Here is a 27775-nt window from a genome sequence, read left to right as displayed (position 1 = left end):
TGCAAGGATCACAAGCTTTGAATTTATTTTCCAAAGGCAAATATAAAAATTTCTGCGAGTGAAGCTTACTTGTGTAAACAGTTTTAGTAAATGTGTTTTTTGACTACTTGTAACCCCACCATCACGCAGCAATGCCACCACTGGGGGTGATTCTCCACCATCCCTGTGCTTGGTGGGGATGCTATTAAATTGGAGGGGTGTGAGAGTAAGGGGGCACGCAGGAAAGTATTGAATCAAACGGAGGAATTTGCCTGGATAGCACTCCGGTTTTATATAGTGAATCCACCATGTCTTGAAATGTACGCAATGTAAATGCAATACTTCACAATTATTTGTCCCCGGTGTAATTCTATTGCAGAATTATGCCTAGAGTATTTATAGCCCAGCACAAGCTCCAAAACCAGACCGTATACTTGCAGAGAGCAATACCCTGCCTTGCTCCAGTCCCGGTGGGTGTTAACATGCTTTTGTCTGCACGCTTTTCCCCGCACACGGTGCCCCGCCGTTCTGCGGCGCTGGGTTATTGCACTGCCGGCTGCGTCTCCTTGTTCCAGCCTGGCAGGGGGTCCAAGCTGACCAGCAGCTCCAGCGCCCGTTCGTCTCCCTCCCTGTAAAACCATAAAACGAAAAAAGAGAGAAGAATTATTTAGTTTTGCAGTTCTGCTCTGATGCGGACTCCCATGGCCACCCTAGTCCCTGCCTGGCACCCAGACTGCTGTTGAGATCAAGGTTTGCAGGCACCTTGAAGACAGGGCTGATGAAGTAGCACCACATTCCTCAGACACCAATAGCTATTTGCTTTTCTTCTATGATCTTTCGAGATTGGCTTTTCTTTTCCAAAGGGCTGGTGACAGGTCTCCCTGCACCAGCTTCTCCCCTCCAAGCCAGGCAGAGCAATGAAAGTCTCAGAACGGCCCAGCTGTGAAGCTGTTGTGAAAAGTCTGCTAGTCCCTTCGGAGAAGGGTCACTTCAAGCCTTTTTCATTATAGGATAGGTCGAGTTGTCAGGTGCATTCAATACTATAGATTATGGCTGCGCTCCCGATTGATGGGGATACTTGATGTCTGTCATTTACTGTCCTTTTTTATTTACTCAGCTGGCCTTCGTTCCTGGCTTGTGCACTGTGTTAATCCAGGCAGTAAAAATGGATGTGTATGTTCCTAGCGCTGGCTGAAAAGCTGGGTTTCTGGTCAAAATGTCATCCTTTAAAAAAATATAGGTTTGGTCTTAAGTGAGCCTTAATGTTTCCCCTGAGCTGGAAGTTGCCTTAACCCAGAGCCACTCGGTGAAATGCCCACGCTTGTCAGTTGTGCTGCTGAAAGCCAGCACGGCCATCTCACTGAGCAGCTCCTGCAGGCTCCAGCACAGGGCAGACCCATTAGGTGGGCTGCCTTTGGGTCAGCCCCCGAGTGAGCTCTCCATGTTCCTCATCCTTGGCTTAGAAGACAGTTCAAAGAACCTGGGATTTTTAAAGAAACCTGCTTCTGAATTACTGAACTAGAGCTTTTGAGAAGGATTTCATAAAATATCTGCACAACTCTGCTCTTATTCCTTTTCTTGTCAAGGTTTTGGTTTTTCCAGTGGTGCGACCCTAATTATGACCAGGTTCTTAAGTGCCTGGAGCTCTGTTTAGTAAAAGTTCTCCAAAGATGAATTTTCTGCCAGCTGCAGTGCTGTGATTTGGAATTTTTTGTCGACGTGGATCAAGACAAAAATATCCCAAAGTAACCTTGGCATTTTTTGAACGTGTTCCAAGGTAGAGGGGTTTTTTTTGCCATCCATTTAATTTTTCACAACAGAAAATAAAGGAATAAAGAAAATATAATAACAACCAGTCACCTTGGAAGAACAGATCTCCCTCCCCTTCAAATGGGTTGTTCCCTCTGCTCTGTTTCCCTATTTTGAGGGGAAAAAAATCTGGCAACGTGATAATTTTTTTTTGTTTTTGTTTTCTTACCAAAACAGCATTTTTGGTGGGCTGTTGCCTCAGCATCACTTTCTGACAGATCACTTTGATCAACTAGCCTGACGCTTTGTGTCTCCCTTCCCTTTCTGTCTGTTGGGGTTTGCACTCTTGCCCGTTCAGCAAGTGTCTGTAAGTGGATACCACCAGTGCACTTGGGAATTGCCATGTCCAGGACGCTGACTCAAGAAACGTGGCTCTTCCCTGCGGCATGCAGGTCGGCGAGGACTGTCCTTGCCCTCGTTGCAGCACAGTAGTCCGTCATTTCAGCACTGCTCCTACCCTTCGATCCTGTATGTTGATCCAACCTTCAGTGAGGCCACCTCAGCAGCCGGGACGCAGCAGCTGGGCTGTGGTTGGAGCTGCTACTGGCTTTACAGGGAGTCGGTACGTCTCCAGCTATCAAGCACTCCTTCACTTTTGTTAGTTTGTTTATAATACTTACCAGACCCAATATTTTAAGGCTGTTGCGGGGCTGCTTAGGATAGCAGAGCAGCAAAATGATACAGGAGTGAAGGCTTGACTGCTGCACAGATGCAAAGAGCTGTCTGTTAGCCACGTGCGGGGTAAAATGCTGCACCTTTGCTGCCTTTCCCCCTACCTTGCTACGGACGCGCGCTGGGGGCATACCTTGGCGTTTGCTCTGGTCGCAGGCAGGGCCTCCGTAGCCCACCTGGCACTGGCAGAAACATGTGTCTCCTGCCAAAATGGGCTCCCCGTTGTTCTGACATGGCCCGCAGCGGCAGGCGTTGAACTCCGATAAGTAGTCGTCCAAAGCCCGTTTCAGGTTTTGCCGTTTGTTTTCCATATCGACAAGGTTGCTTCTGCGGATGATTTCGTGAATGGGTTGCAGCTGTGTAGGACAAAGATTTGCAGGGAATTCAGTTTTCAGATTTCAGAACACAGTGGACTGTTTGACCAATAAGGATGCTCTGTGATACAACAAAATAATATTGTGCCATCTACAGCTTTAAAAATATGATGAGCACATAGCAGTTGCAGTAGCAAACTCCAGCTCTGATTTACTATTCAGCAAAAATATCTGAATGTGGACAAATATAAGTATAACCTACCTTCTGCATTCAACCTGTTATACAAAAAGGATTGGATTAGCTGGAGGCCTCATGAACTGATGGTAGCATTCAGCTTTCTGAAACAGTCTGAGAGGCTCACTGGGGAGTTTTAGATACTTAACTTATGTACTTATGGTTCCCTTAAAATCTCAGCTCTTCTAGTTTCACCAGTAACAGAAGTTACGCTGTACATTGACGTTAAAATATCAGAGCTGATTCGTTCGGGTAGTTATAAGTCCAAGCGTGTGAGGCCGTGCTCACAGCTCTGCTCATGTGCATGTGTATGTGCATGCACACCCGGAGCAGTGGTGGGGGTCTCCTCCTTGCACAGGGTGCCCAGAGAGCGATTTGCGAGGAGGTTCTGCCTGGCTTTGGCAAGAGCTCTTGGACAAATTTGCACAAGCGCATTTAACAAACGAGAGGAAGCTAAAGATAAGTGACGAAGTGGACACAGGTGCTTATCAGCAGTCTGAACGCCTCCCGTTCCCCAGCAATTGTTGAGCTCCTAAAGCAGCCAGCAGAGAGGTCAGCGAGTGTTTTACTGGAAAATTGCAATAAATTTTGCCCAGAATTGATGGGAACTTGTGCAGAAAGGTGAATAACCTGCCACATGGGTTCAGCTGCAACTGAAAGAGCTTCTAGTTTAACAGGCCACTCTGTCACCACGGTGCCGCCCAGGAAGGTTTGCAAATTCCTACTTGCCCTGATAATAATGCACATAAATACCTGATTCCACCTTCCCTCCTCTCTTCTCCCACCTTTCTGTCCCTCTTGCTGTCACAGTTAGAAGCAGATGTGCTTTTAAATTAAAATGAGAGGAGTGGAAGCGGCAGCATGTCTGTACAGTGCCCTAGGTCCTTCTCCACACATCTCGCAGCTGCAGTCCCAGAGCAGACTGGCAATTAAAACGTCTCAAGGTAGATATGGCGCTCCTAGCCGCAGTGGAGGATGTACCCTGGCTCCTCATGCCTGTATGCTCCCCGGCAGCCCTTTCACAGCAAGCTCCTCTATAAAAGCAGTGAATGTGATAGCACTGAGTTATTTTCCCTTTCCATCTCCTCTGCTCTCATCCGTCTCCTCCTCATCCCTGAAACCCTGCAGGAGCCTTCAGTAATCTTTCCATTTTGTTGACATCCAGGCAGCTGAGAGGGAGGAGCAGGACTTTTCTGTTTTTTATGGCCACGGACCCTCTTGGAGGAGTCCAGGCTGCTGGAGAGAGACAGGATCGAGCTGACAATGTGCACCCGGAGACTGATGGAAGGAAACGTGCGGGGGAAGCCTGCATAGCAATCAACTTCGTAACCAACCCAGGGAGCTTATGCAGACCCGCAGCAGCTCTGAGACAAGGCAGATGGAAAGGAGGGATGGTCTGCGTAGAGCCTGCATGGTGGGGAAAGATCTGCTCCCTCACAGCCACTTGTGAGTCCCTGGCTTATACAGGAGGACAGAGTGGTAGGGAGAATACTAGCAATGAATGCAACCGCTATTCACTAGGAAGCTGTTTGGGGACACATCAAAAACTTAACTCGGCGCTAATCCAGCATTAAGCTTCTTGCCTGCCTCCCTGCTGATGCTGTCGCCGTGAGATGTACTCCCCATTGTGAAATGAATAAGAGGTTACCAGATCAGTGGCCCATTACATTTAATCTTGTTCTGTGATGGGATCACAATAAAAATACGAAATGATCTGCTCGACTACACTTTCATTCCTTATAGCGGCAGAGTTTCTTCAACAGCAGAAAGTCTTACCTCAAAATCAATAACAGCAGGATTATATTTTAATGACCTTCCCCAGCGCCGATACATATTGGAATTCCAGCTGTTTAAGAGCCCTCCGCTGTAGCTGGTATCTCCACCTCTAATCCGGGGAATAATGTCTTCCACAACAGCACTGCTGCTCTGATCATCTGAAAAGTTGAATTACGTCCATATATTTAGTTACCGTTTCCGCTCGTACACTAGAAACTGCTTAATCGAGAGGGAATCAAGCGAGGGGCTATCGGTGACCAGCCCTGATGCTGTGCTCCAGGAGTCGGTGGGAGCCTCGGCGTGCACAGCATGAGCTGCGGCCAGCCCTCTGGGTTGTTACGGGACAGTCCGTGAGGAGTTGAGAATCAAAAACGCTCTAAGCCGGTAAGTCTTAAGGGACCTGCGTGGCTCCAGCCTTTGTGTCTTGTTAACACATGCACACTATATAGCACTTTGTCTCTAACTTTTAAAGCACTTTACAAATTTGGGTCTTCTTAGCCTCTTAAATAGTTGCTGTGTGATCCTTTCCAGGTTGGAGTCAGTCTCATCACTAGCGGCTGGATCCCTGCTGGATGTCTGGCCCAGCAGTGACGGCACGTGGGAAACTTGCAGGAGAGACCAGAGCCCCAAGGAATTTGGAAGGGGGTAGAAGGGAAGGGACTCGGAGATGATGCATTTTGTCCCTGCTTCATCTTAGACCTCATCTGTGGTGGCTAAAAGGCCTGTAGCCCTCCGGCCACCTGATAGAGCTAGTATTAGACGCATGCCACTGATGCGGCACTCAGAGCGACCTTGTGCTTAGTGATGGACACCAGCGTGCGTGTAAAGCAGAGTGTGGGAGGGGGAGGTTTGGGACAGGCGACAGGTTTTGCATGGTGAGCAGATGCGGTGGGCTAAGAGAGGGGGGCCTGGGGCCATCAGGGAGCCATGCACCACTGGTGAGGGTGGGAGGGTGGAGGTGTGAGGCCAGACTTTATCAAATTATCATACCAGCTTTACGAAATCCTTTATTTTCACATTCAGAGAACGACAAGGATGCTTCTAAATCTGGTTCGGACTTTGCGACTGTAATGCCGACTGCTGCACCAAAACAGGAAGCTATGTCTTCAGAGCTGATGGCTGCGAAACAAACACGAAACCAGTAAAATCGATGTCTCATATTGATTGGAAAGATGTTCATTTTCCTACTTATGTTTTTGATATTCAGTTAATTGCGTGGCCTGTTTCTGAGAGTCAAAGAATAACCCAAGGCAGAGAACAGCTTTAACTCTTGTAGTGGCAGTGCCAGCATTTTGTTGGAGTATACTGGGCTTACCGCATAATAGGTGAGTAGGGAAATGTCCTTACTGTAAAGTCATTTCCTCAAAAAGTATTAGCAGAAAGTGAAAATCTTAACACAAGCTCTTATTTTCTGGTTTGGCCTAGGCCTATCTATTTGAAAATGTTTTTCCTCACAAAGTAACTCATAACTAGAATAAATCTGGGAAAAGCAATTGAAATCAATAGATCCTTGCTAATTTTCATAAACTGAGGAGCTGACACCTGTATCAGTGGCCTAAGTAGCATCTTCAGTAGCAACTTGCAAAAGGTCTGGCTGCTGAAAGCTGCAAAAGCCTCACTGCACGCTATTGTGTTGCTGCTACCACCACTGCCACATATATCATAAAAATATGTAACTAGAGACCCATGAAGAGTTTGCAGAGAGGAGAAGTGAACTAACGAGGTGATTTCACCAAAGAAAGCAATGCGCATATTTCATCCAGCCTAGCTTTATGTACACACTTCAGTGTACTGCAAATATAATGCCGTCTTCCGTAATAGTTAAAAAATCCATTGATTTCAATAAACACAGGTGTGATAAGTAATGGGTAACTTTTATATTGCTCTTTTTGTCAGTAGACCTTAAAGTGTTTTACAAAGCAGCCCAGCAATCAATATCACAGTATTGAAAGGGAGGCACAGAGGTCAGGGGGATTTGTGCGTCACGGTTTGATGGTCTAATGATTGAACCTCGGGCCTGAGTCCCTGGCCAGAGCACCGGCTGCTGGACTGAGTTGCCTCCCTCCAATTGCGGGAGTGGTGCTCGATCTCACTCTTGTTTAAGGTGTCAGTAAAATGCCTGTAGTTCAATTTTTTTTCTGTCTTCTGCATGCCCTAGAGGAGTAACTTGTGGGAGCCACCATGGAACAGGGAATTGAGACTAGCGTCTGCTCGTCACCTTGGCTGGTCCCGAGCAGCAGAGGTGGTCAGCAGCCTGAGAAAGGTACTACACAACCTGAATTCAAAATGGTGAGAACTGAGGCATGTTCAAGACTTCAGGGGGAATTACATCCCATTGCAAAACTGGGCCCCTGAGAAAGATTAAATGTGTAGCACTCAATTACTTGTGCTAAACTCTTCAACAGCTGTAAACACAGTGGGTAAAGTTCATTCACCCAAAGCAACATGAGTGATTGCTTATCTTGGTGTTGGAGTGCCATAAAATTAAACTTGAGGAACACCCTGATTAATTGATTCACCATGGTTCCTGTGGAGTAATTATGTTCAGCAAGGATCTGTCAATACAATTTGCTATTGGTTGCAGCAAGATCTGGTCTTGATAAATGAGAAGTGGTTATCACTGCAAAAGGGTGGTCGCAGAAAATATGGGAGTCCTGATAGTTTTTTTTTTTTTTATGATATAATTTAGGATAGTTAAATGTGTTCAAGTGATAAGATTTACTGCTGCATTTTGAATTAATCAGAATATATGAGGACTCTTTCTAATTTACTCTGTGCATAATGTTTCTCCCATAAATATTCTTGTAATGTGTGAACACATTATACTGTTTTCTGCTAAATAATAGAACCATAACAATCTATTTCAAAAGCAAGTAATGAAAAATATTGAAGGCAGAGCAACAGGGACCTTGTCCTGACATCTGTATTTATTTCACTCATGACCACCTCCGAACAAGCCCTTGCAGCCTGAAGTTAGAAACAGTCTGGCTGCCAAATTGCGGTCCAAAACTCTGCACCAGTGCATTTTGGTCTGTTCCTGGGTGTCTAAACTCAGCAGGTGCCTCCAATTTCAAAACTCAGGTTTCCTAGATGTTTGAAGTCCACTTCATGCCTAGGCCTACTTGGACACTCACTGATGCCCTAGCTGTTTCTTGTCTAGAGGGGACTCAGCCTAGGTATCTTTTTCCAGGGCATATGCTTTAGTCACCAGTTTGCAAACAAGGAGTGTTTTCCCTTTTAGAGCATTTTTTACATAGCCACATGAGCTCAGTCAGCTCTCTGGATGCCTGCTCGGTTGAGCAGAGGTGGAGCGGAGATACATCTAACGTAGATGCCGTGCTGCTCAGCCGTGCAGGGACTGAGGAGCGCATCTCCAGGCATCTCAGAACTGCTGAAGCTCTAAATTTAAGACTTAGGTACTTCTATCCTGACTATTCCATAGGGACAGTGCCTAAATCCTTTTGCGAACACAGCCTTCAAGCATGTCCGGTGCTCACCATTAGAAAGTCAGTTCTTACTTAGTGTTTTTAGACCATCAGCGCATCAACCACCGTGGCTGGTTCCTTCTGTATGTACATACAGCATGACGTAGAGCGCTGCTGCCTTAATAAATGTGGACTTCCTAACTGTGTCCTATTTAGACGAAAATTATACAAGCATGCTACGTTAGCATGAAAATGGCATCTCTGCTGGGGCACATTTTTGTCTTTTGCTGAACTTCAACATCCTTCTTTCCTAAAATAGGGCATCTCGTAGCAGTAAATCTCCTCCTTTGATGTATAGTAAGCACAAGATAAAGTAAAATAATAGCCTTCCTGCACCTTCTCTTGATTCATTCTTCCTCTTAACGTGGTAGTCTGTTTCCTGAAGAATTGCTTGCCAAGTTCTCGTTCACTCCTGTATCACTCAGTTTTCAAACTGAATGAATGATTTGAAGAGGCATCGTGTTTCCAAACGTTAGTAGTTTAGGCACTTGGTGAAAATTCTCTCAATTGGTAGTTATTTCTTGTGGAAAAACTGGTAGGGTTAACACTGAATATGGAATGCATAGTTACCCTATTTCAGAGGGAACCAAACCGTTTCAGACCCACAGCTATCCAGCAGAACTTGGGGCAGTCCCATGGAAATTGATGGAACTGAAATAGTTTGCACCAGCTGTCCACTTTTGGAATTTAGCATAAATGCCCAGCCTGGATTTACCAAAGCTGAACCTTTTGCAGAACAAAAACAGAGTAATAGAAAACGATGGTTGTTTAGGGGAAGTAGGATCTCTTGTACTGTAGGCGTCTTTGCAAAAGTTGACAGACAGTCTGGTCTGCATACCAGAGTACCATATTAACATTGTTCTGCATCTTATGTTTTTGATTAGGAAAAACCTTATGCTTTGGCTCTCCAGTGATGGATATTCTTGCAGTCTAGACGTCTGCAGTGGATATTTTATATAACTGAGATTTAGAGGTATAGTTCTCCAGCCTCATACACTCTAATTTGTTGAGAACCGGAGCTAGCAGAACTCTGTTAATCTTCCAATGTGACACTAACCAGAGTAAAGTGCCAAAGGTATTGCCAAGTGCAATGCATTATTTCCATTTATAGAAAATGGAAACCCTCAGTATCAGGAAGCTAGAACATGAGTGAGCTATCGTTCTTTACTCTGAATGAGTTTGCAGGCATTTTGTTCCCAAGCAATCCTAAGTATGGCCAGGCCAAAGAGTATAAGAAATAGGGGAAGTCTAGGAAGTGACACAGAAGAAAGGGAGGAAAAGAAATTCAGATTTCTACAAAAACCTCCTCCAAGTTCTCTTGAAATTAGAGCAGGAGGCACATTTGGTGACTCAAGCTTCTCCCTGCTACATGGCCAGTAATACATCTATCTTGTGAGCAACATGAAGATTCCCATACCCCACTCCCTTTTGCATTTCTGGGCTCGTAGCAAGCACGTGTCTATCACGTGATGGGAAATACCAGCCAGCTCGGCTATGAGGGGCTAGTGAGCACCCACCCTCCCGCCACATAGCTGGAAGGCAGGGGTCCTGGAAGAAGACGCTTCTGGGGAGCAGCCTGAAGCTAGAGGAGTATTCCTGGTGGCCTGCACCCACTGCGCGGACTCCAAGTTGGAAATGCAAGGCTTAGAGCAGAAAGTGAAACAGAGAATTTCTTGTGTTATTCTAACCTTTTCTTCTCATTTCTTCTTTGTTAATGACGAGGATGTACTCAAAGACACCTCCCATTGTCCCAGACGTCATGAAGTGGGTGCCGTAGTCATTGATGAATTTGGCATAAATCCCATAGTTATATTTGTCTGGAAGCTCCTGAAGGGAAAGTAAGATGTCTTCATCCAAAATAATGTTCTGCTTCCTCATCTTGAAGCGGGCAGTCTGCACCTTCGTGACACCTCTAATGAATCCAACCTCCTGCAGATCAACAAAACAGGAGTTGTCACTGAAACCTGGAGTGAGCAGAAAAGGATCCTCCACCCGGGCAGCCCCATACACACTCCTTGCACAGCAGTAGATTGTTCCTTGGGTTATCTGACACTGGAGGGAGAGGCTGCCAGTGGTACGCTTTCTGAGCTGGACATTTGTCCTGCTGTGAGCGTCTGGAGAATCTCCACTGAAGACAGCAGGTGAGTTAACACTTCAGCAAGCAATGTTGTCCTCTCTCACAAATTTAGCTTCACATCTGCAATACCTCAGCATTCATTAAAAAAAAAAAAAAGTCATTTCTAGTCCTTATGTGCGCAAAGGATAGCCACAGGCCACAATGTGTTACTGCTGGTGTATGTTAAAGGCTTGAAAGACAGCCCAAGTTTAAATGAAATCGGTGGTTGTCCTTTTTTTTGGGGGGGGGGGGGGGGGGATGTTTCATGCAGCTCTATGAGGTGGAGAGCAGAGCCAGGATTTTAGATACAATGGGTTGCTAGTGATGTGTGAACACAATCAGAATTGGACCCTATATGATTCTCCCCCACCTTCCAGGTGAAATATGCTATGTCTCTTTTTTCCTATTTCTTTTCCATGCTGTTCATTCTCTTTTGCTTTTTGCACAGCCTCAACCAGTGGTGCAGGACAACTCAGGCTCAGTGCAAGCCAGACCCAGCCCAGCAGTGCTATGCGGGGGCAGCGGTATAGATACCAGGCCTGTAATGTGCTAAAGTGGGAGGAGGATTTCCTGGATATGCCAGCAAATCTACAACTTCTCTTCTAGATAGGCCGTTGCCTTGGACAAGACTCCAGTATAACAAGAACAGACTCTTAAATGATTCTGCCAATGACTGATCATCCTTTAGCTGCAAATACTGTACAAGTCTAGACAAGGACACAGTAAATATTATAATGGTGCCAATTCCAAACAGCTTTTAAGGGCATTTCTGCTCAGAACACCATCAAGGTAATTCTTCCTTATTGTTTCCTGTCAGTAGTCAAGAGACAAGTGGAGATGGGGCATACTATACGAGGAAAATACTAGCATTCATATTATTAGGTTGGAAAGAGGTCATTAGGGCTAGTCCATGATGTAAACTCACTGTGAGAAATAAATCCTATTATTTGGTACTCTTTTTTCAGCATGGTATTTTAACCTCGTATAACAAGTAGCATATTTCCCCATCATACGGCAGCTTGTATTAATTTGAACATGATATATTTGCTGCTGGAGATCATTCCCTGAGGACAACTGTTTTGATCAACATCTTGATATTTCCTCCTCCCTCATCAAGACTTTAAGCATTTTTTTATTTATGTGCTTGATATGGCCATGAAACAGGATGGGGTGAGATGACATGTGTTCTGATACTTCATAATTCAGTTTTATTCCCACATCCTCGTTGCTAAAATGTAATGAGAACAATAACAAACAGGATTACTAACGATCATACATTTGCAATTTCATGAACAAATTAAGGTACAATTAGTATATTTAAAAAAAAAAAAGGCAAGTAAGAGAATAAACCACCATGAGTTACAGCAAGACTGTGCAATGCACAGATGTCATGACTGAAACATGTATGTTCTTTTACCTTTGCATCATACTGTGTGAAATTCTTCAGGGATCCTTTCTTGTATGATAAAGTGAAACCAAGGTTAAACTGGTGATGTTGAGGCCCAATTCCAAAGGTAAAACCAGTTGTTTTGAATCTATCATTTTTGAGGGCATCAAGCAGGTCCTTTGCATCATCGTAAATCTCCAAAGAGAATCCAGAATCAGCATGAGCCTAGAGTGAAAGGAGTGGGCATTATTTTTTTAGGTATTTTCTTTCTTTTTTTATTCTCTCTCTTTCTTTAGGGAATTGATCCTACCTCCACTGAAGCTGGTGATAGTCCTGACAGCACTGACACTGACTTCAGTGAATGCGGAATAAAGAATTTAGTCAAGTGCCATTTCATTTGGAAATATGCAAGAAATTGAGATAAAGCCATGCGTTTTGTTTCAGCTGTCTCCAGGCAGGGGGGAAAGGTTTTTGTTTCGCAACTCCAAGCAATGCCATTGTGGGCAGCGCTGGTAATGGTTCCTATTAAGCTAGCTTGACGTTTTGCATTATAAAACCCTCTTTGCAGTTCTGTTTGGTGTGAATTTTTTCACTCCAGCTTACTTTGGGATGAATTTATTTAGGAAAAATTCAACAGCAGAGATTCAGCCACTTACAATGGCAACATGAGAAAATAAACATTGTTTTGCCTGTGTGTTAGAAAAGCGACCTTTTGCTTGACAGCTCTGCTCTACCGTCGTGTGGACTTTCTGAATCTGGGCTGTGCCATTTGCCACCCCCGTACTGAGCTGCCTAAATTACCGACACTCAAAAACAGCAACTTGCATCTTCATGATTGACTTCCTAGGCTCCAGCAGGTAAAGCTTCCTAAGACACCGCAAACACGGGGCACCTCGAGCGTCTCTTGGCACATGGCTGCAGCGCAGAGGTGCTTTCACCACAAGTGGCACACAAAGTGGGGGAGAAAACGCATCTTATGTGGTGAGTCCAGCTCGTTCAAACCGGGAACTTGGAGGCACCTGGGAATCTGCCTGCAGGAGGACTTGGAAGAGCAAGCATTGGGCAGGTAGCTATAACATTCCCCTGGAATGATGTGTGCTTCCTTTTGGAGCTAAATGAAGGAAACGCTTTCCAGGGTTCAGAATTTTGCCCATTCCTGCCCGGGTGAGGCCAATATACTGTTTCATTGTGAAAACCGTAGCAGAGGTGTTTATCAACAGCGGCCAGGACACCTGCTTACCATGTGGGACGCTCAAGTTAAATTGCTGCTCTGCTTGGTCCAGTCAGGGTTTAACATCAGTCTCCAGCATCCACTGTCAGGTGTGACCCCGTAAGAGTGGTAGGGTTGTGATATACTGTGTGGGCTTTCAGGAACTTTGTCTCATTCAGAGGTCAGATTGATGTCCCTTTTTAGCCCTGTCATAGATTTGAAGTGCTTTCAAAAATTGAACTTGTTGTGTTGTTCCCATTTTACAAATGGCCAACATAATCCCTAGAGAGGCGAGTGACTTGTCCAAGTTCTACAGCTCATTAGTAGCAGAATTTAGAGAAAATCCATTTCTCTTGGCTCTGACTAGGCCAGAAGAAGCAGTGGGAATGCGTGGGTGATATAGCACATTAGTTCCCTGACGTGCCATAAAACTGCATTTATATTATCAATTGACTGCTGTCTTGGGGACAACTGGAGAAAAATAAATTGAAAGACAGTATGTAGACAGAATTCTCTCCTGATAAAACATACATAACATCTTTATAGAAATCTTAGGTTTTAGCTGGGAAAATATTGCCATATTTGAATATCTGCAGTACTTACTAGGAATTGATACATATGAAAGTTGTAAGGCTTGCGGAAATACTTCTCGTCATCGCCATAGTACAGATGTTCACATGCAGAGTCATATTTCAGTTCCCGCCACTCTCCGTTGTAAACATACTCACACTGGCCTCCAAAAAATTTAGGATCATATACATACAGGCTGCCTTCCTGTGTTAGGATATTGTATCTTTAAAAGAAATAGCGTTCAGAAAGTTACCTACAACTCCTATTTTCTTTCCCTCAACAGTCACTTTTACTAATTCTCTTCTGACTCTGCACATGGTCTATCCTGAGCTCTCAGGCTTTGAATTGGGATAGCACCTTAAATGCATGGTTGGAGTCTACTCTCTCCTTGCTAACTCCTGCCCGAAGCAAACAGGACACAGTCATGTTATTTTGAAGATATTGGTTTATACTTATTTGCTAGAGGTGGAAGAAATCAGTTAAATCCTTCAGTCCATGCCCGTGTTCCTGTGCTTGTGAGTACAGCTAAAAAAGCCCCAACGCACTGGGATTCCTCCAGGTCCCTCATGAGTCTTTTGCAGTCTAGTGCCTCTCTCTGTCGTAAAGTGTTTCCTGGCATTCACTGTAATTTTTTTTTTTCTATCTCAGTGTCATCTTCCTGTTAATAATGTTCCCATTTCTCAGTGGAGCTAGCACCCTGCCTAGACTTAAAGTCTGCTCTCCAGCCATCAGAGCTGTTACCCTCTGAAATCCTGTCTCTTACTTAATATGCCCTATAATTTGGTGGTCCAAAAATGAAAGCATTATTCAAATGAGACAGCAGCGTAGGTCCACACAACAGGGAATCATTGTTAAGGCTGAGATGATAAATGCCATTGCTTTTGTCTGTTTTGCAGGACAAAACAAACCAGAGAGAAATATTAGATGCAATGCTCAGTGAAAATAAATTTATGACTTGATAAACTTTTGATAGATTCTCCCAGGCCCTGGGCCAGAGATCCATTTACCTCATTGATTCCAGAGAGCTTTGAATCAAGCCAATAGGAAAGTTACATAATAGCCGACTATATTTTCATACTGTAGCCCATGTTCTTCAAATGAAACTAAGCAGTATTTTGATTAAAACATAAATTTAAAACAGACATTTTACAATAGACAATTCGCCTTCAATCTTATCCAGGTTCCTGGTTTTCAGGTATTACCTAACTGAAATTTAGAACTGGCTAGAGCAAAACTTTTTCATACACAGGAGCAAATAGTCCTGCATATATTCATGCAGAGCGCAAACCCTCTGCCTTGAATCTATGCTCTGAAATCCTAAATCCTGGAGTAAAAATTCTCCTTAAAGATGGAGGCCTCCAAGATGCTGCATCTCCAAAGTATACTATTTTAATATATTGGTTTCATTAACTGGAGAAAGTTGCAAGACAACTGGCCCCAGAAAACTGGGATATATTTTTATGTGAGTATGAAGAGGACAGTAAGAGGTAGAGAGTGGCCGAGAGAGGCCAAGGTCAGACGGTAAATCTGAGGCACAACTTGAAATAAAAGCTGGGACAAGCCTTCCTGCCTCTCTCCCTGTTACTCGTGGTAGCACCTGTTGGCATCCAACATCTGTAGGACAGCAGCTGCCCTTCATGTTTTGCACAGCACCAGATCGGTTCATGGAGCCCAGTACATCCTCCCCCAACATTGTTATTACTAAGTAAGAGGAATATGAAAACCTTAATCCTGTTCTGATTGTGGGAATGGCAGATATTGATTAATTACTCACCCTTGGGCAGCCTTTTCAGCCCCCGGGATTGGGAACAGATTTTCACAGTAGCTTTCAATATCTTCCTCCTCACAGTTATCCTCATCAGACCCATCTCTGCAGTCTGCCTCCCCGTTACATACGAGATGGCGTTTAATGCAGCGACCTAAAGTGCACAGGTAAGATGCTTTCTTATTCACCCCAGAAACCACCACGCTGGGTTTAACTGACATGTCTGGGTATGCTGCTCACGGACATGGGGTCACAGGCACATCCTGAGCATTGCCTGCCTTTTCCTGACTGATATGAGTCTGTGTGAGCTGAATTTTGCCTGAAGGAGGCGTTTGTGATCAAAGTCTCCAGCTCTGGTGGCCTTGTAAGAGGCTTGAGTGTGACGGGCATGGAAGGAAAGCCTCCTTCATGTGAACCATCTCGCTATGCACCTTTAGGGAGGATTTGAGCAAAGCGCCAAGCCTAAGCAGCAGGTATATCTCACTTGCTTTCTTTTCTTAGCTGTCCAGCACATCAAGATAGGTATTTCCATCTCCGAAAACTGTGCTTCTGTACTTAATATCAAGCTACCATTAGCAAATCATTGCCCCAGTAGCACACCAGTGCCACAAGCCTTATTTCCTTGGGGCAAGGGGTGTATGGCACCTCAGAAACTTTTTTGGCAGCTTACTCTAGTACCAACTTCCACGTGTCTTTCGGTGCTCCAAGAAGCCGTGCCTTATGTTAGGCTAGCACTCTTCCTCCCGGCGCTCGCTCGGCAGAGCTCCTTTGGGGAAGGTTTTCCCTCGCAATCTGGAGCGAGCACAGCTGCGAGCGCAAGTGGGGCACTCCTCAGGAGCACCAGGGTGTGGGAATTGAGCAGAGGTCACTTCATCAGCAAGATTTTATTATCAAAGATCATGATCTCATAAAGGACCTGCAGGAAGCAATAGCTTCTCCAGTTGGCTTAGTGAAATAAGCTCTGTCAGCTTAATGTGCAGTTTTGAGTTGTAGGAGGTATTTGGGGAATTTATTACAATAATTATCATTTGAGAATGAACGTTTGCAGGAAGTGCAACTTGAAAGTACTTTTGCTTCTGTGAGAGAGTCAAAAGCCTTGACCTGACATCTGTGGCTGGAGTAGGCTGGTACTGCCACGCTCGCGTAAAGGAAATGAGGCTGTCCTGCACCAGCTGGCCACAGGGAGCGTGCGTATTTCCAGGCTTCAAGAGTATTTTTATTAAATGCTGAGGGATGAGGGTTTGAGCCTTTTATGTAAAAATTAAAATCTGTCCATGCTAGTCAACCTTTCAGAGAACAGCCATATAATTATACAGTCCTCAGAGCCAGGAATGGTTAAAAATAAATCATAAAACAGTTTGCTGCGTGGACTTATAGCTGAACCATGCTTTTCTCAGGGGGAGAAGGGATGTGTTGTGGGAGCGTTGGCTCCCACGCAGGAGGACTTGGGTAGCCCAGCAGCAGTAGTTTGAGCAGAATATTTCTGCTGGGGTCCAGCTGCCACCCCACTGCGGTCTGTCCGCCCATGTCTGGGACCTTCTGGCAGGAGCTTGTAGCTGTTTCACTCACCGGTTTCCTGGCACTGGAAATCCTCTCCGCAGCGGTGGATCTCTGTGCACTTCCCAGCTGCGCGGCAGAACTCCTCGCCCCAGAGGTGGCCCGCGCACGGCCGCCCCCCAAACTTGGCGGGCTGCAGCAGGGTCCGGAAGCGGTGCTGGAGTGCAGGACAGAGAAAAACACTGCCAATGCATAGCCTGCATTACCCCGAGATGGCACTTCCACAGCCTATGAAGCAATCAAAACTATAGCTTTTATCTTAGAAGGAAGTGTTTTCAGATATAATTTGAAAGCTACAAAAGTTTGCTCTGATTTTTGGACGTGTCCGTCTTTTAGAAGGCAGATCCAGAAGGGAAGAGCTATTCCTTCACTTTCAACTGGAGAAGCATGAGCAGTCTCGGGGAAAGAAAATGGTTCGGAAACGCAGCCAGCACGCCCCTACCAAAAACTTCAAATAAAATCCAGAAGTCATATGGACTGAAGTTTCCGCTGATGTGAGGAACCACCTTCTGAGATATTCGGCTATGCTATTTCTATTTTTCACAACTTCTCTGAAGGGTAAATACAGATCCTGACTTTGTGGGGTGAATGACTATTTTTTAAATCTGTCCCTTTTTTATATCTTGGAAGTAATATGAACTTTTTCTAGTGTCATATGTTTTGTCATGGAGTGTAATGGGATCAGATGGACACAGCAACTAATTACTACACTGATCCTGAAAGCAACATAACGTTTCTGATGGATTATTAATGAGAACTGCTGTTCCTTAAAAAGGAGAGAAAAAAAAAAAGAGTGGGAGAGAGAAGAGCCAAATAATTTGCTGGTTATAAGTACAGGAACAAAAAATATAGGGATATAAATGCTGGAGAAAGCAAAATTATGTTGATACTTGAAAATAAACTCTTGAATTATGAAGACATATGTGAAACGGTAACAAAAATTGAGAACAGGCACTGATGAATGAAGGCTACTTTTAATTTCTTTTAATTTGAATATTTTGCATTAAGAATCGAGGATACTTAATTAAATCTGAGATAGAAAAGGAAGAAAGTGTTGGCCAAATATTCTGGTCTGATTCTTCTACCGTTTACCTTCATTTTGTGTTTTGCAGTTCTGCTGGCTTACGTGGATTTATTCCTAGTTTACACCATGCTAAGTAAGAGCCTCTCTAGTGCAGGAGCATCTCCATCATATCTGGATGAGTTTAGTGGATGCTTCAGAATGATGAATATGTATAATATATATAATTAATGTGTGTACATCCTCATCACAGACACATCTGAAGATAAATGAATACATTACGTTTGCGTCTTACTTTTTTTTCTTGGCAAAGAAAGCAATCAGTCCACTCGGACCACTGGCTTAGCTGACAGTCGACAGGAGCTGGAGAATTAACATCTCTGCTGGTTCTTCTAAGGAGAGTAAGAGATAGCAGGCTAAGGTCTTTGAAGTTGTATTTTAAGAAGGCCTGGAGGCAAACAGCAAGAAAATGATCTGCATGTGTTTTTCGAACAAGAACCTATTTTGTAGGAAATTAGAAACTGACAAGATTTGGGTCAGGTCCTCAGCAGGGGTAGCTGCGTTACCCAGCTTGCATCATCTCGGTACTTCACCATCAAAATTTGCCAGGAGCAGAAGCAGTTATAAGACCTAACAGTTTTGTGTCTCCCATTTCCTGCTCTCCCAAGATATCCTAGCACTTTCCAACAGGTAGCTTGCAATAAATTGCATGTATATCACAGATATAAGACCACATACACTGAGTGAACAGAGGAATGTCCATAGGAAACAGGTTTAAAGAAAAGCTTCTTTTTTGGCTTTCTTCTCAGTATCACAGCAGGTGCAATGATGTCTGTCATCTTGGACCTGTTTGAAAATCTGTTGGCTTTGCTTTTTTTGCATGGTTCTGAACTCTTGCTAAGTGTTTTTCCAGACCAGTCTACAGTGAGAGGTCTGATTCTCATGGACCATATGGAGAAGTTGGGAATGGCCACACCAGTGAGCTGTGATGGCAGAGTACACAGGTATGTTGACTATGAGAATCTTTGACTAACTGTTTCTAAAAGGAAATACATAAATACTGCAAAGGGGGAAAATTAAAGGAAGGCTATAAAAGCATAGAGTGGCAGCAGTGCTTTGCTGCAATGGCCCTTGGATCAAACTCCCCATACAGGCATAGAATATCATTACACAACAGCAAGAAAATACTTCTCTTGCCTCCCAGGCCAGTTGTTATGATCTCTGCATTTCTGTCGCAAGTCTTCTGATCATTATTTGTGTAATGTGTTTCTTTGTGCTGAGGAGCAATGTGTGGTGTGCCAGTACAGCTCCGTGTTTGCCATAGCTTCCAAAACATTTTGCGGGGTTACTGCAAGCCAAAACATTATTACGATGATTTTGGTGATTAACTAATGAGCAGTCTGTTTGACTTAGGAGACTGCGGTCCAAAGAGAAATATTGGTAATTAGAGGAGATATGGAGCACATCAGGGATTCATCAGCGGCTACAGAAGAGAGCATAGTAAATGAAAGGCACGAAAGCTCAGCAAGGGAGCCCGTGGATACAGATCAGCACGCTAGATAAAACACGCTGCGTCTCCAGGAAAACAACAGACGCCTGCAGATGGGCACGGAGCTGGGGAACACACATGTATTGGTACGTTTTCAGTCTGACAGGAGGATTTGCTGGCTGTATCCTTCAGCACTTCACAAAGTACTTAATTGGCTCACCTTCGATTGGATTTCACATTTACCTCTTCATTATTCTGCCGTGTTTGATAAGTTCATCAAACATCAAATATCTCTTCTTTGTTCATTTTCAAAAGGGATTATCGGAGTAAGCCTTCATAATTAAGTGTATCACTACCACATTTTTTTCTTTCCGCCTTCTCCTTGTCTCCATGTTCCAATTATCACTGATACCTTTTTTTGATCTTTCTAAATCATATTTGCCTTTAGAACAAGCCTGAAATTAACAGCTGTAGAAGAAACCCAACCGTTTTCCTATCATGACACTGTAGCTTTAGAAAAAGTAACTTGTTTATTCCTTTCCTTCAAAGCCAAAATGACACATACAGCTTAATAGTATCGTACAGGTTAAAAATACAGGTATACAGATCTGATTGGGATTAGAAATTGGGTTATGTGCATGCATTTACGCTTTGTGAGCAATATTATTAACTTTAAATTGTTAAATGCTAAATAGTTATAATGAAAACCAATATGAAAAATATTTACTTAAAAATCTTCTTAGATAAGGAATTAATTCCAAGTTCCCAAAAGTGGTACAGTAGTAAGGAAATTTAAGAAGGCTTAATATTCATCCTTAAAAGAAAAAAATGATGTGCAAACAGTTCATTTAGGAAGGAATTACAATGCCTAGAATAGGATTTGGATAACTGCCAAATTTTTTTTTTTCTGGTAGCTGTTTACAGAGAGCACAGTGTGCACATGCCTCAAGTTAAGACAAAACTGATGGGCCCACTGATGAAACCGTAATTTCTATGTCTCAAGTTAGGTGGAAGGAGACTTACCTCTGGGAAGATAATCCCGTGAGCTCGCTGTGTGCAGTAACCGTAGCCTGACACGACGCTAAAGACAGCGAGCATATAGAGAGAATCAAAGGAGAAAGCTGACCCAGGTTCCACCACATTGTTTTTCTGTATGTAAATGTTTACTACTAAATAGCTGCAAAGGAAAACTTCAGGCTTCAGGACCCCTTGATGGCAATACTATGGAAGACGCTCTGAGCCCACCGGTCTCCAAAATGCTGTGGTAAATCATTGACAAAGGCTCGGATTGAATCACAGGAAATTAGGACACATCCTGAAGGTCTTTGCCCTTTGGAGACAAATTTCCAGTTCTCTGGTGAGGGCATATATTAACCTGTGCAACCGTTTTCCCATTAAAGTCAAAGGAGTCCTACTGTGTTTCTTGTCCAGACAGTAACTCTCCATCCAATTTGAAGGAGAGAGAAGCTCATTTTATCTCCCACTGTGACTTACCTGTAATTTTGGTGTGTTAGGTGGTTGCCTGGGGAAAGCTTTCCAGAACTGAGGATTACTGTAGAATTCTGTTGTTAGGAACAAAAAAATGCCATGTGCCATCCAGATAACTAAATGTCATTTCATTTTTTTTCCCATTGCCATCCCTGTAACATAGCTTTCCATGTCCAAAGCTGATGTGAGTTATCGCATGGCTCGTAATGGCTTTTAGGTTGCCCTACATGGTCACTGCAACACGAGAATCTAAATCTTTGTTTTCCAAAGTGATTTGGGATAAGATGTCTCCTAAATGTGAACTTGTGCCCTGTCCTGCATGCTGTGTGAACCCATCTGTCCGTGGTAACTGTACTGCTTTCGGCTGGTTGGTTGGGATCTCAGCACAGATGTAGTAGACACGTACGTACACAAATACAGGAGAATAAAACCATACAAAGGAAGAAGGCCATAGGTTATTCATTATGAAGATAATAGCCAGAAGATGAGACTATTTAGTTGTTGTGTATTGCAAGAGAGAAAAAACGGACATTGGAAAGGCTCTCAGTCACACTCAGCCCAAGTTGCCCCGTGCCTGTTTCCATGAACTTGTGCGTTGCCTGTGAAATCCCCTCCAAGGGCTCCTGGGCTGGAGCACACCTGGACAAGAAATCTGTAACGTGTTTATATGCTAGTTAAAAAATAAATAAGTTATCTATGGAGACTTGTTCTGTGTTTGAAGAAGTGTCAGCAGCTCCCTGCTTTTCTTCTGCTTAAGTGGGCTGAGGTGCTTCATGCGTAACCGAAGTGTTCCCAGCAGGCAGCTGGAGGCCTGAACCTCAATAAATTCCAGAGGAAGTGTAATTATTGTCGGAAAATCTGGTCTTGAGCTATTGCAGCTATTAAACAGAAGGCGAATTGTCCTCTGTCCAGAGAAGACTGGGATGGAAGTGTCACTTTGTTTATTTCCCAAATTAATCACAATGCTCGTTTCAATAGCTGGTATTGTAAATTATCAAAATCAAAGGACCTCTTACTGTGTTATTTTAATGTAATTAAAGTTCAGAATGTCCTGGGGGCTTGTCTTAGCTGAACAGGAAGAAATGGACCACATGGGTAAATTTTGCAGTGAAAAGAAATGAAAACTGCCTTTTTGTGACCTTGGAGAATATTTTAATGTAATCCCTTACCTACTAATGTACTTTAAATGAGTTCAAAAAGTCTTTCTCCTTTTGCCTAAACAACAAGAGCTCAAATAAGTTTTTCTTTAAAATTTTGGTATTAAACCTGAACCCAGCGACACAAGCCAGGGACTGGCCCAAGGCCATCCCTGTCATTACCTCCCTGTTACACGTTATGTCTGCTGTGTCATCCACCCTCTGCGCATCGCTATTAAGACAGAATGACAAAGAAAGGTTTTAGCGATGCTTATAAGTTCCTAGTGGAGATGGACCCTGCTGTCCCCAAGGCAGGAGCCACCCCTGTCATCTGCCAAATCTGTCTCCAGCCTAGACTTCTGCCATCCTTCAATGTGACGGGCTGCTTTGCACAGCCAAGTGCCTTCTCAGCACCTAGCCAGACTGTAGAAGCATTATATCTTTTCTTTTCTGATAGCAGCCTCAGAAACCTACCATATATAGAATGAAAGTTATTTGTAGAATGTCTCCTAGATAAAAGGCTGGACGGGTTTGTGCAATCAGGCACATCAACAATTTCAAACTGATAGGTGAGGTCGTTTCAGGGGGGAGGTGGGTGAGAGAGGTTTAAGCAGAGAAGCAATGCACACCAGGTTGGAGGTGAAATTGAAGAACCTTTCTCAAAGGTGCTATGTTCCAAAAGTGATAGATATATATATATATAAGTTATGACTCCATTTATAACATTATGAATTGAAATTGTCTAAAATATATGTTGGATCCTTGCCTCTAAACCTGAATTAATTCCCTAAGCCTGTGGCTTGAAATGCTAGCGATGCTTTCAATAGGTACGAAGTCACCTTCAGGAGAGTAAGTGGCGCATGGCAGCTCGGGTAGCTGTGGGGCAGTCCGGCGGCAAGGAAACGAGGACCGTGAGCGGGTGCAGCCGAGGTGTGAGCTCACCGCAACGCAGGTCAGTGATAACGTCAGCGCTGATTTGGAAGTTTGCACTTTGTGACTGTTCTCAGTGCAAAGCTATTTTCCTTGACCCTGAAGAACTCTTCACTGCCAATGTATGATTAGAAGACATAAAACTCCCCACTTAAAATTCTTACGTATCTAAAATCAGGGACAGATTAAGTCAGTGTAAACAAATTTGGTCACCCATGTTCCTGGCTGTTCTCGGTTCCAGCTGAATAGTTTTAGGTGGCGGGTGCACGAATTGTAGCTCCTCTTAATGTTTTGCTCAGGTTGCATGAGGGAATTGTTCTTTTCCTTACTGATAACAACTTGGTATTTTGTTCCACTTCAAAATGTCTCCAATTCAATCGTACGTTCCACAGTGCCTTAGCCACAACAACAGGAATTAATTTCTGCCTGCAGAATCCATTGATCTTTTAAAGAGTACCTGATAGCACATTTGGTAATGTGGCTGTCTACATGAGCCTCGCTCTAGGGGGAGGTTATATTACAAGAACTAACATAACTTGTTGTCCAGCAATTTAGCATTTGCGCTTTCATTATAGGTAGAGTTTTATTTTCAGCATATTCGAAAGGTTTGCACTGGAGGGCATATGGTTACTTAAGAACATGATCCTTTTTTATGCCCATATGCTATTTATAATTTTTTTGTAGCGCATTATTCATGGAATAGTGCAAAACTTAATTTTGTTCCTGATTTAAAGAATCAAGGAATCTGTGCTAGGTGAAGTTCCTGCAGTACTGAAGGCCTCGTGCCCGCGAGTGCAGCATCACCGCAGGCCAGCGCAAAGATGCTGCAGGCTGTGAGGGACACCAGGGCATCCTCCTCCGCAGATGCTGGCAGGAGCGTTAACAAACTCGACGATACTCCTAAACTGCAGATAGCAGTGCGTGCGTGCAAACTCCTAACCGGCTTTTCCTCTGTGCACCAGCATTGCATCTCTTTTACTAAAGTTTTCCTGTTCTTCATCCACAAGCTGAAACTGTAGGACACACAAAAGCTACGCATCATTTACGTGCTGACTGGGCATGTGTCCCAATTACTGGACAAAGGGCCTGCAAAGATGGGGAAAAAAATCCACCTAAGGACTAGAGACCAAAAGCGTACCACAGGCCCGCTCTCCTTGGGTGTCAGTGAGTACCAAATTGGACCGGTAATACAGATTTGACCAAAGTAAACATGGTTAGCCTTAAACATGTGAGCATCCATGCTGGGCAGAACGCCTAAAAAGAAATACGTGCTAATGTGTTTGTGGGATCAGGGCCATAGAGTAGAGACAATTTTGAAACTTGGGCAGATAAAAAACCTGAAAACATCCCAAGGCTTTTTGATTCTTTTTCTTGACTGCTATAGTGCTTTGATGAGGCCAATATTAAAACTTCTGAAAGAGCTGCATGAGTAGCTAGATTGGCCCCTCTTAAACAGCGTTCAGTTATACCCAGTAAAAGTGTTATCTTTGAATACAGGGATCAATAATATTGCATGTTCTTAAATTTCTCATTAATTACAATGATTCTAAGCAGAATAAGCGATCCTAAAATTGAACAAGTGAGCCTATCTCTCCCTCTGGTGGAAAAACGCAATAAGACTGCTTTGCACAGAAAGAGTGAGACGTGGGGAGTGGAAGTGGCTGGGCCAGCGCTGTCTGGCTTTCTTGGGGACACGGCAGAAACTGGGAGTTGGAAATTCCCACCTAGCACATAGTTGTGACCTGCTTATGCTTCTTTGTGCATTAAAGCCCAGGTTTGCTCTGCTTCTCGTTTGTGGCCTCATTTGGAAATTGTGCACAGTAATTGCTATATAACCTGAGCATTTTGTTACTTCCTTGCAAGCCCTTGGGGAACAAGACCCCCCAGCAGTCTCGGATGCTCTGCAGGAGGTACCTTGAACGACGTCGGCTTCAGCTTGGCCAGGGCTGCTTGGACCTCGTTCTCTCCTCTCCTTGCTGCGTGCAGTGAGATGCAGGTGGGACCCCCTGCTGCCCCTGGATGAGGCAGGTGCCCTCAGAGCCCTTCTCGGGGTTTCCACGATGGCTTTAGGTCCTTGCACTTCTCGGCGGGGGGTGGGGGGGGTTGGCTGCACCCTTTTGCTCTCGTGTGAGATATCCACTTTTGCCCATTTCTCTGGATTCTGAGGTGTTTTGTCAGATATATGTACCCTACTCCTTTTCAGCCATGATATGTCCCCTCCCATCACAAACACCCAGGGCGATAGCATAATATCATCTGCTAGGAATAGGCTTTTTCCTCAATCTGCCCTCAATCTCCTTCCCACCAGTGCTGTCCAACATCAAAGCGCAGTCGCTGTGAGTGGATGTGACAAGTGAAAATAACTTGTCAGGCTGTCCCCATATATTATGATACTCAGCTAATGTTGCTAGCAATTAGGTCACAGGCAATACCTGAACATACTTGTCTTCAGAAGAAGACTAAATCGTCCTAAAATTTCCCTAATCTTCACAAGTCATGGTGACCCCCTTTTTAAAAGACTGAAAGATTGGAAATAAGCAAGATTCCCAAGATCTGCTGTTGTTTCTAGTCTAATATAAGACTGCAGTGAAATCCAGAAAAAAAATGACACACCTTTCTATGACAAATCCTACCTGTCACAAAGTAGCACAAAAGAACAATCCGGGGAAGATGTTTGCTGAGTGCTGGGCTTGCAGCCCTTAGACATACATATGGGTGTGTAAGACACTAACTGAATCACTGCAAAAAAAATCCTCTAACTCCTGAAGTTTTAAATTTTTAACCAGGTTGAAATTGTTTGTTCTGGGGAGATTATAGACTCTTGCTAATAACTGTTTAGTGCTATTTTGCGTCATAGTAATGTTTTGGTTTTATCTGAATCAGGGCTGTTCCTAGGAGCTCCAGTTCCGGGCCAGTGCCTCTTACGGACAAACACAGAACAAAACCAAAGCTCCTGAGCCAAACAGCTGCCTTTTAACCAGCAGCGGTGGACAAGGTGGCCATTGTGTTTTGCTGTTCAGACTCTGTTTATGCTAATTTGCAGCTTATTTGGGACTGCTCAGAAGCCCTGACACTGCAGGGAGAGGTGGGGCAGGAGAGCAAGGACTATGGAAAGGATTAACTCCCTTCCCTTGGGCATTTCAGGAAGCACATAAAATGCTGGTATTTTTGGCTCTCGATGTATCTGTCCAGTTTCTCTAAGTAAGTTTGGAGTAAATTGTGCCGTGTGGCCCATTAAAAGGTGACTTAGATAGAGTAGAGCCAGGCTTTTGTCATCAGTCATTCCCCAGCGAGGTCCGGAGCTGGAGGAAGCAGTCCAGCTTCGCTTCTGCGTGCCTGTGAGCTATGCAGCCCTCCCGCTACATCGTGCTCCTGTCGTAGTTGTTATAACCTAGAGCTATTCATGGCAGCCCTGGGGCTGCCTTAGAGAGAGGTGGGGCAAGCAGGGGTCCCACCGGGGCTGGCATTCATAACATTCAAGCATGTTTTAAAGACATCTTTGCCATTTTTGTTTTTTAGAGACCATACGGAGGAATCTGCCCTGTCCTTCTCCTGAGGACCGCAGGTATGAAGTCGTAACCCCCAGTTCCCCAACAGTGCTCGAATTCATGGCCTACGTTCCTACCGCTGGGTGGGTCATAAATCCTCGTGAGCTGCCGATAGACAAAGCAGTCATTCATCTTCCTCGTGAGGTGGCTCCGGGCTGGGCTCGGGGGACTTCCCTGCCAGCTCACGGATCCCCGCGACCTTGACTTGCTTCTCGTGGACCACCAGGCAGTGGTGAGCACCAAGACTCGCCCTTTGAGTGACTTCGCTCTTGACCGAGAGTTTTTTTTCAATGCACCTATTGGCATGGCTGGCTCTGGCAGGCAGGGCCAGGTGAGGCTGGGAGAGCATACGTCCTGCTCCGGGAGAGCGGGTGTGATTGAGCAATGCTTTTCCCAACCCACACCTACAACAAGGCACCGTCTGTGCTCACGGCTTTTCACTTGACCATGCCACCATGGCTCGTCCTGTCCCTTCCCTGCCGCCACTGCCTCTGCGTTATTCCCTGGGAAATCACTGCGGGTCTCCGAGAGGAAACAGGAGCGGAAACCGGCTCTTTCCTAGCTCTGCCTTGTCCTGTATCACACCATTACCCTCAGATCCGTGGACAGAAATCTGGGTCAGCTTCAAACACGTGCCCCGTTTCCTCAGGTCGTCATCAGGTCCCACAATTTGCAGGTCCCACTGCAAATGTGCTTTATGGTCTCTGTTTGTGCTGCTGCCCGGCACCAAGACCGCAACATGCAGAAGCACATATGCCCGGCCTCGGCGTCGGAGCAGGTTCCTCACCCAAGTCACTCGTGTGGATTAAACTAAAGCAGAGACCGTAAATCCATTTCTATCTGGAAAGCCCGTAAAAGTGCTCTCAAAAGCGCTGGGTGCGGGGCTAGGGCGGCTCTTGCGGCGCTTAGTGCACGTTGAACCGCCGAGGCGGAGAGCTTGATCGATGCCAGAAGTACCCTGGGGGAGTCTTTTAAATTTGTGATCTAAGGCCAGCTTAGACCTCATGTGTGTTCAGCATTTCCATTAAGGAAAGTAGGTTTTGACAAATGATGCCTAGTGGAAGATCTTCCCCTTTAACAGCAAACGGAAAGCAGTCCTTCCCTTTCTGCCGTTGTCCAAATTTTGGGGGGTTTGGGGATGCCGTGAGTCGCGTAACTGGTCTCCTGGTGCTCATCACGCAGGGGACGTGTCCCGAGGGGGTCTCTGGGAGAACCTCGCGTGCCCCTCGCCCGCCTCCGGTGCCTCCCTGCCGGGGGGCTCGCTGTGATCGCTCTCGTCGGAGTTGCT

At 44.7% G+C, this 27775-nt stretch overlaps 1 protein-coding gene across 1 annotated transcript; it reads right to left on the bottom strand.

Annotated features, from left to right (window-relative positions):
* On the bottom strand, window positions 1-20670 carry C8A (complement C8 alpha chain). The gene is made up of 11 exons (XM_009683293.2): window positions 20409-20670; window positions 18192-18288; window positions 16888-17032; window positions 15328-15472; window positions 13587-13776; window positions 11804-11998; window positions 9959-10199; window positions 5776-5904; window positions 4786-4943; window positions 2594-2816; window positions 1-608 (listed from the first exon to the last, which is right to left on the bottom strand). The coding sequence occupies exons 1-11, from the start codon at window positions 20525-20527 to the stop codon at window positions 457-459; spliced, it is 1794 nt and encodes a 597-aa protein (XP_009681588.2). The 5' UTR covers window positions 20528-20670; the 3' UTR covers window positions 1-456.
* Window positions 20671-27775: the final 7105 nt, after the last annotated feature.

Source organism: Struthio camelus, chromosome 8, assembly GCF_040807025.1.
Source record: "Struthio camelus isolate bStrCam1 chromosome 8, bStrCam1.hap1, whole genome shotgun sequence".
Classification (NCBI taxonomy): Eukaryota; Metazoa; Chordata; class Aves; order Struthioniformes; family Struthionidae; genus Struthio; species Struthio camelus.
The sequence above is the reverse complement of the archived record's forward strand: the minus strand, read 5'-3'. Positions and strand labels throughout refer to the sequence as shown.

Coding starts and splice junctions, on each gene's coding strand:
- C8A (XM_009683293.2), bottom strand. CDS start 20,527: ATGTGGTGGAACCTGGGTCAGCTTTCTCCTTTGATTCTCTCTATATGC. Junction 10,200..11,803: donor TCACACAGTATGATGCAAAG/GTAAAAGAACAT, acceptor GTTGATCTGCAG/GAGGTTGGATTCATTAGAGG. Junction 2,817..4,785: donor CTGCTGTTATTGATTTTGAG/GTAAGACTTTCT, acceptor TGTCCTACACAG/CTGCAACCCATTCACGAAAT.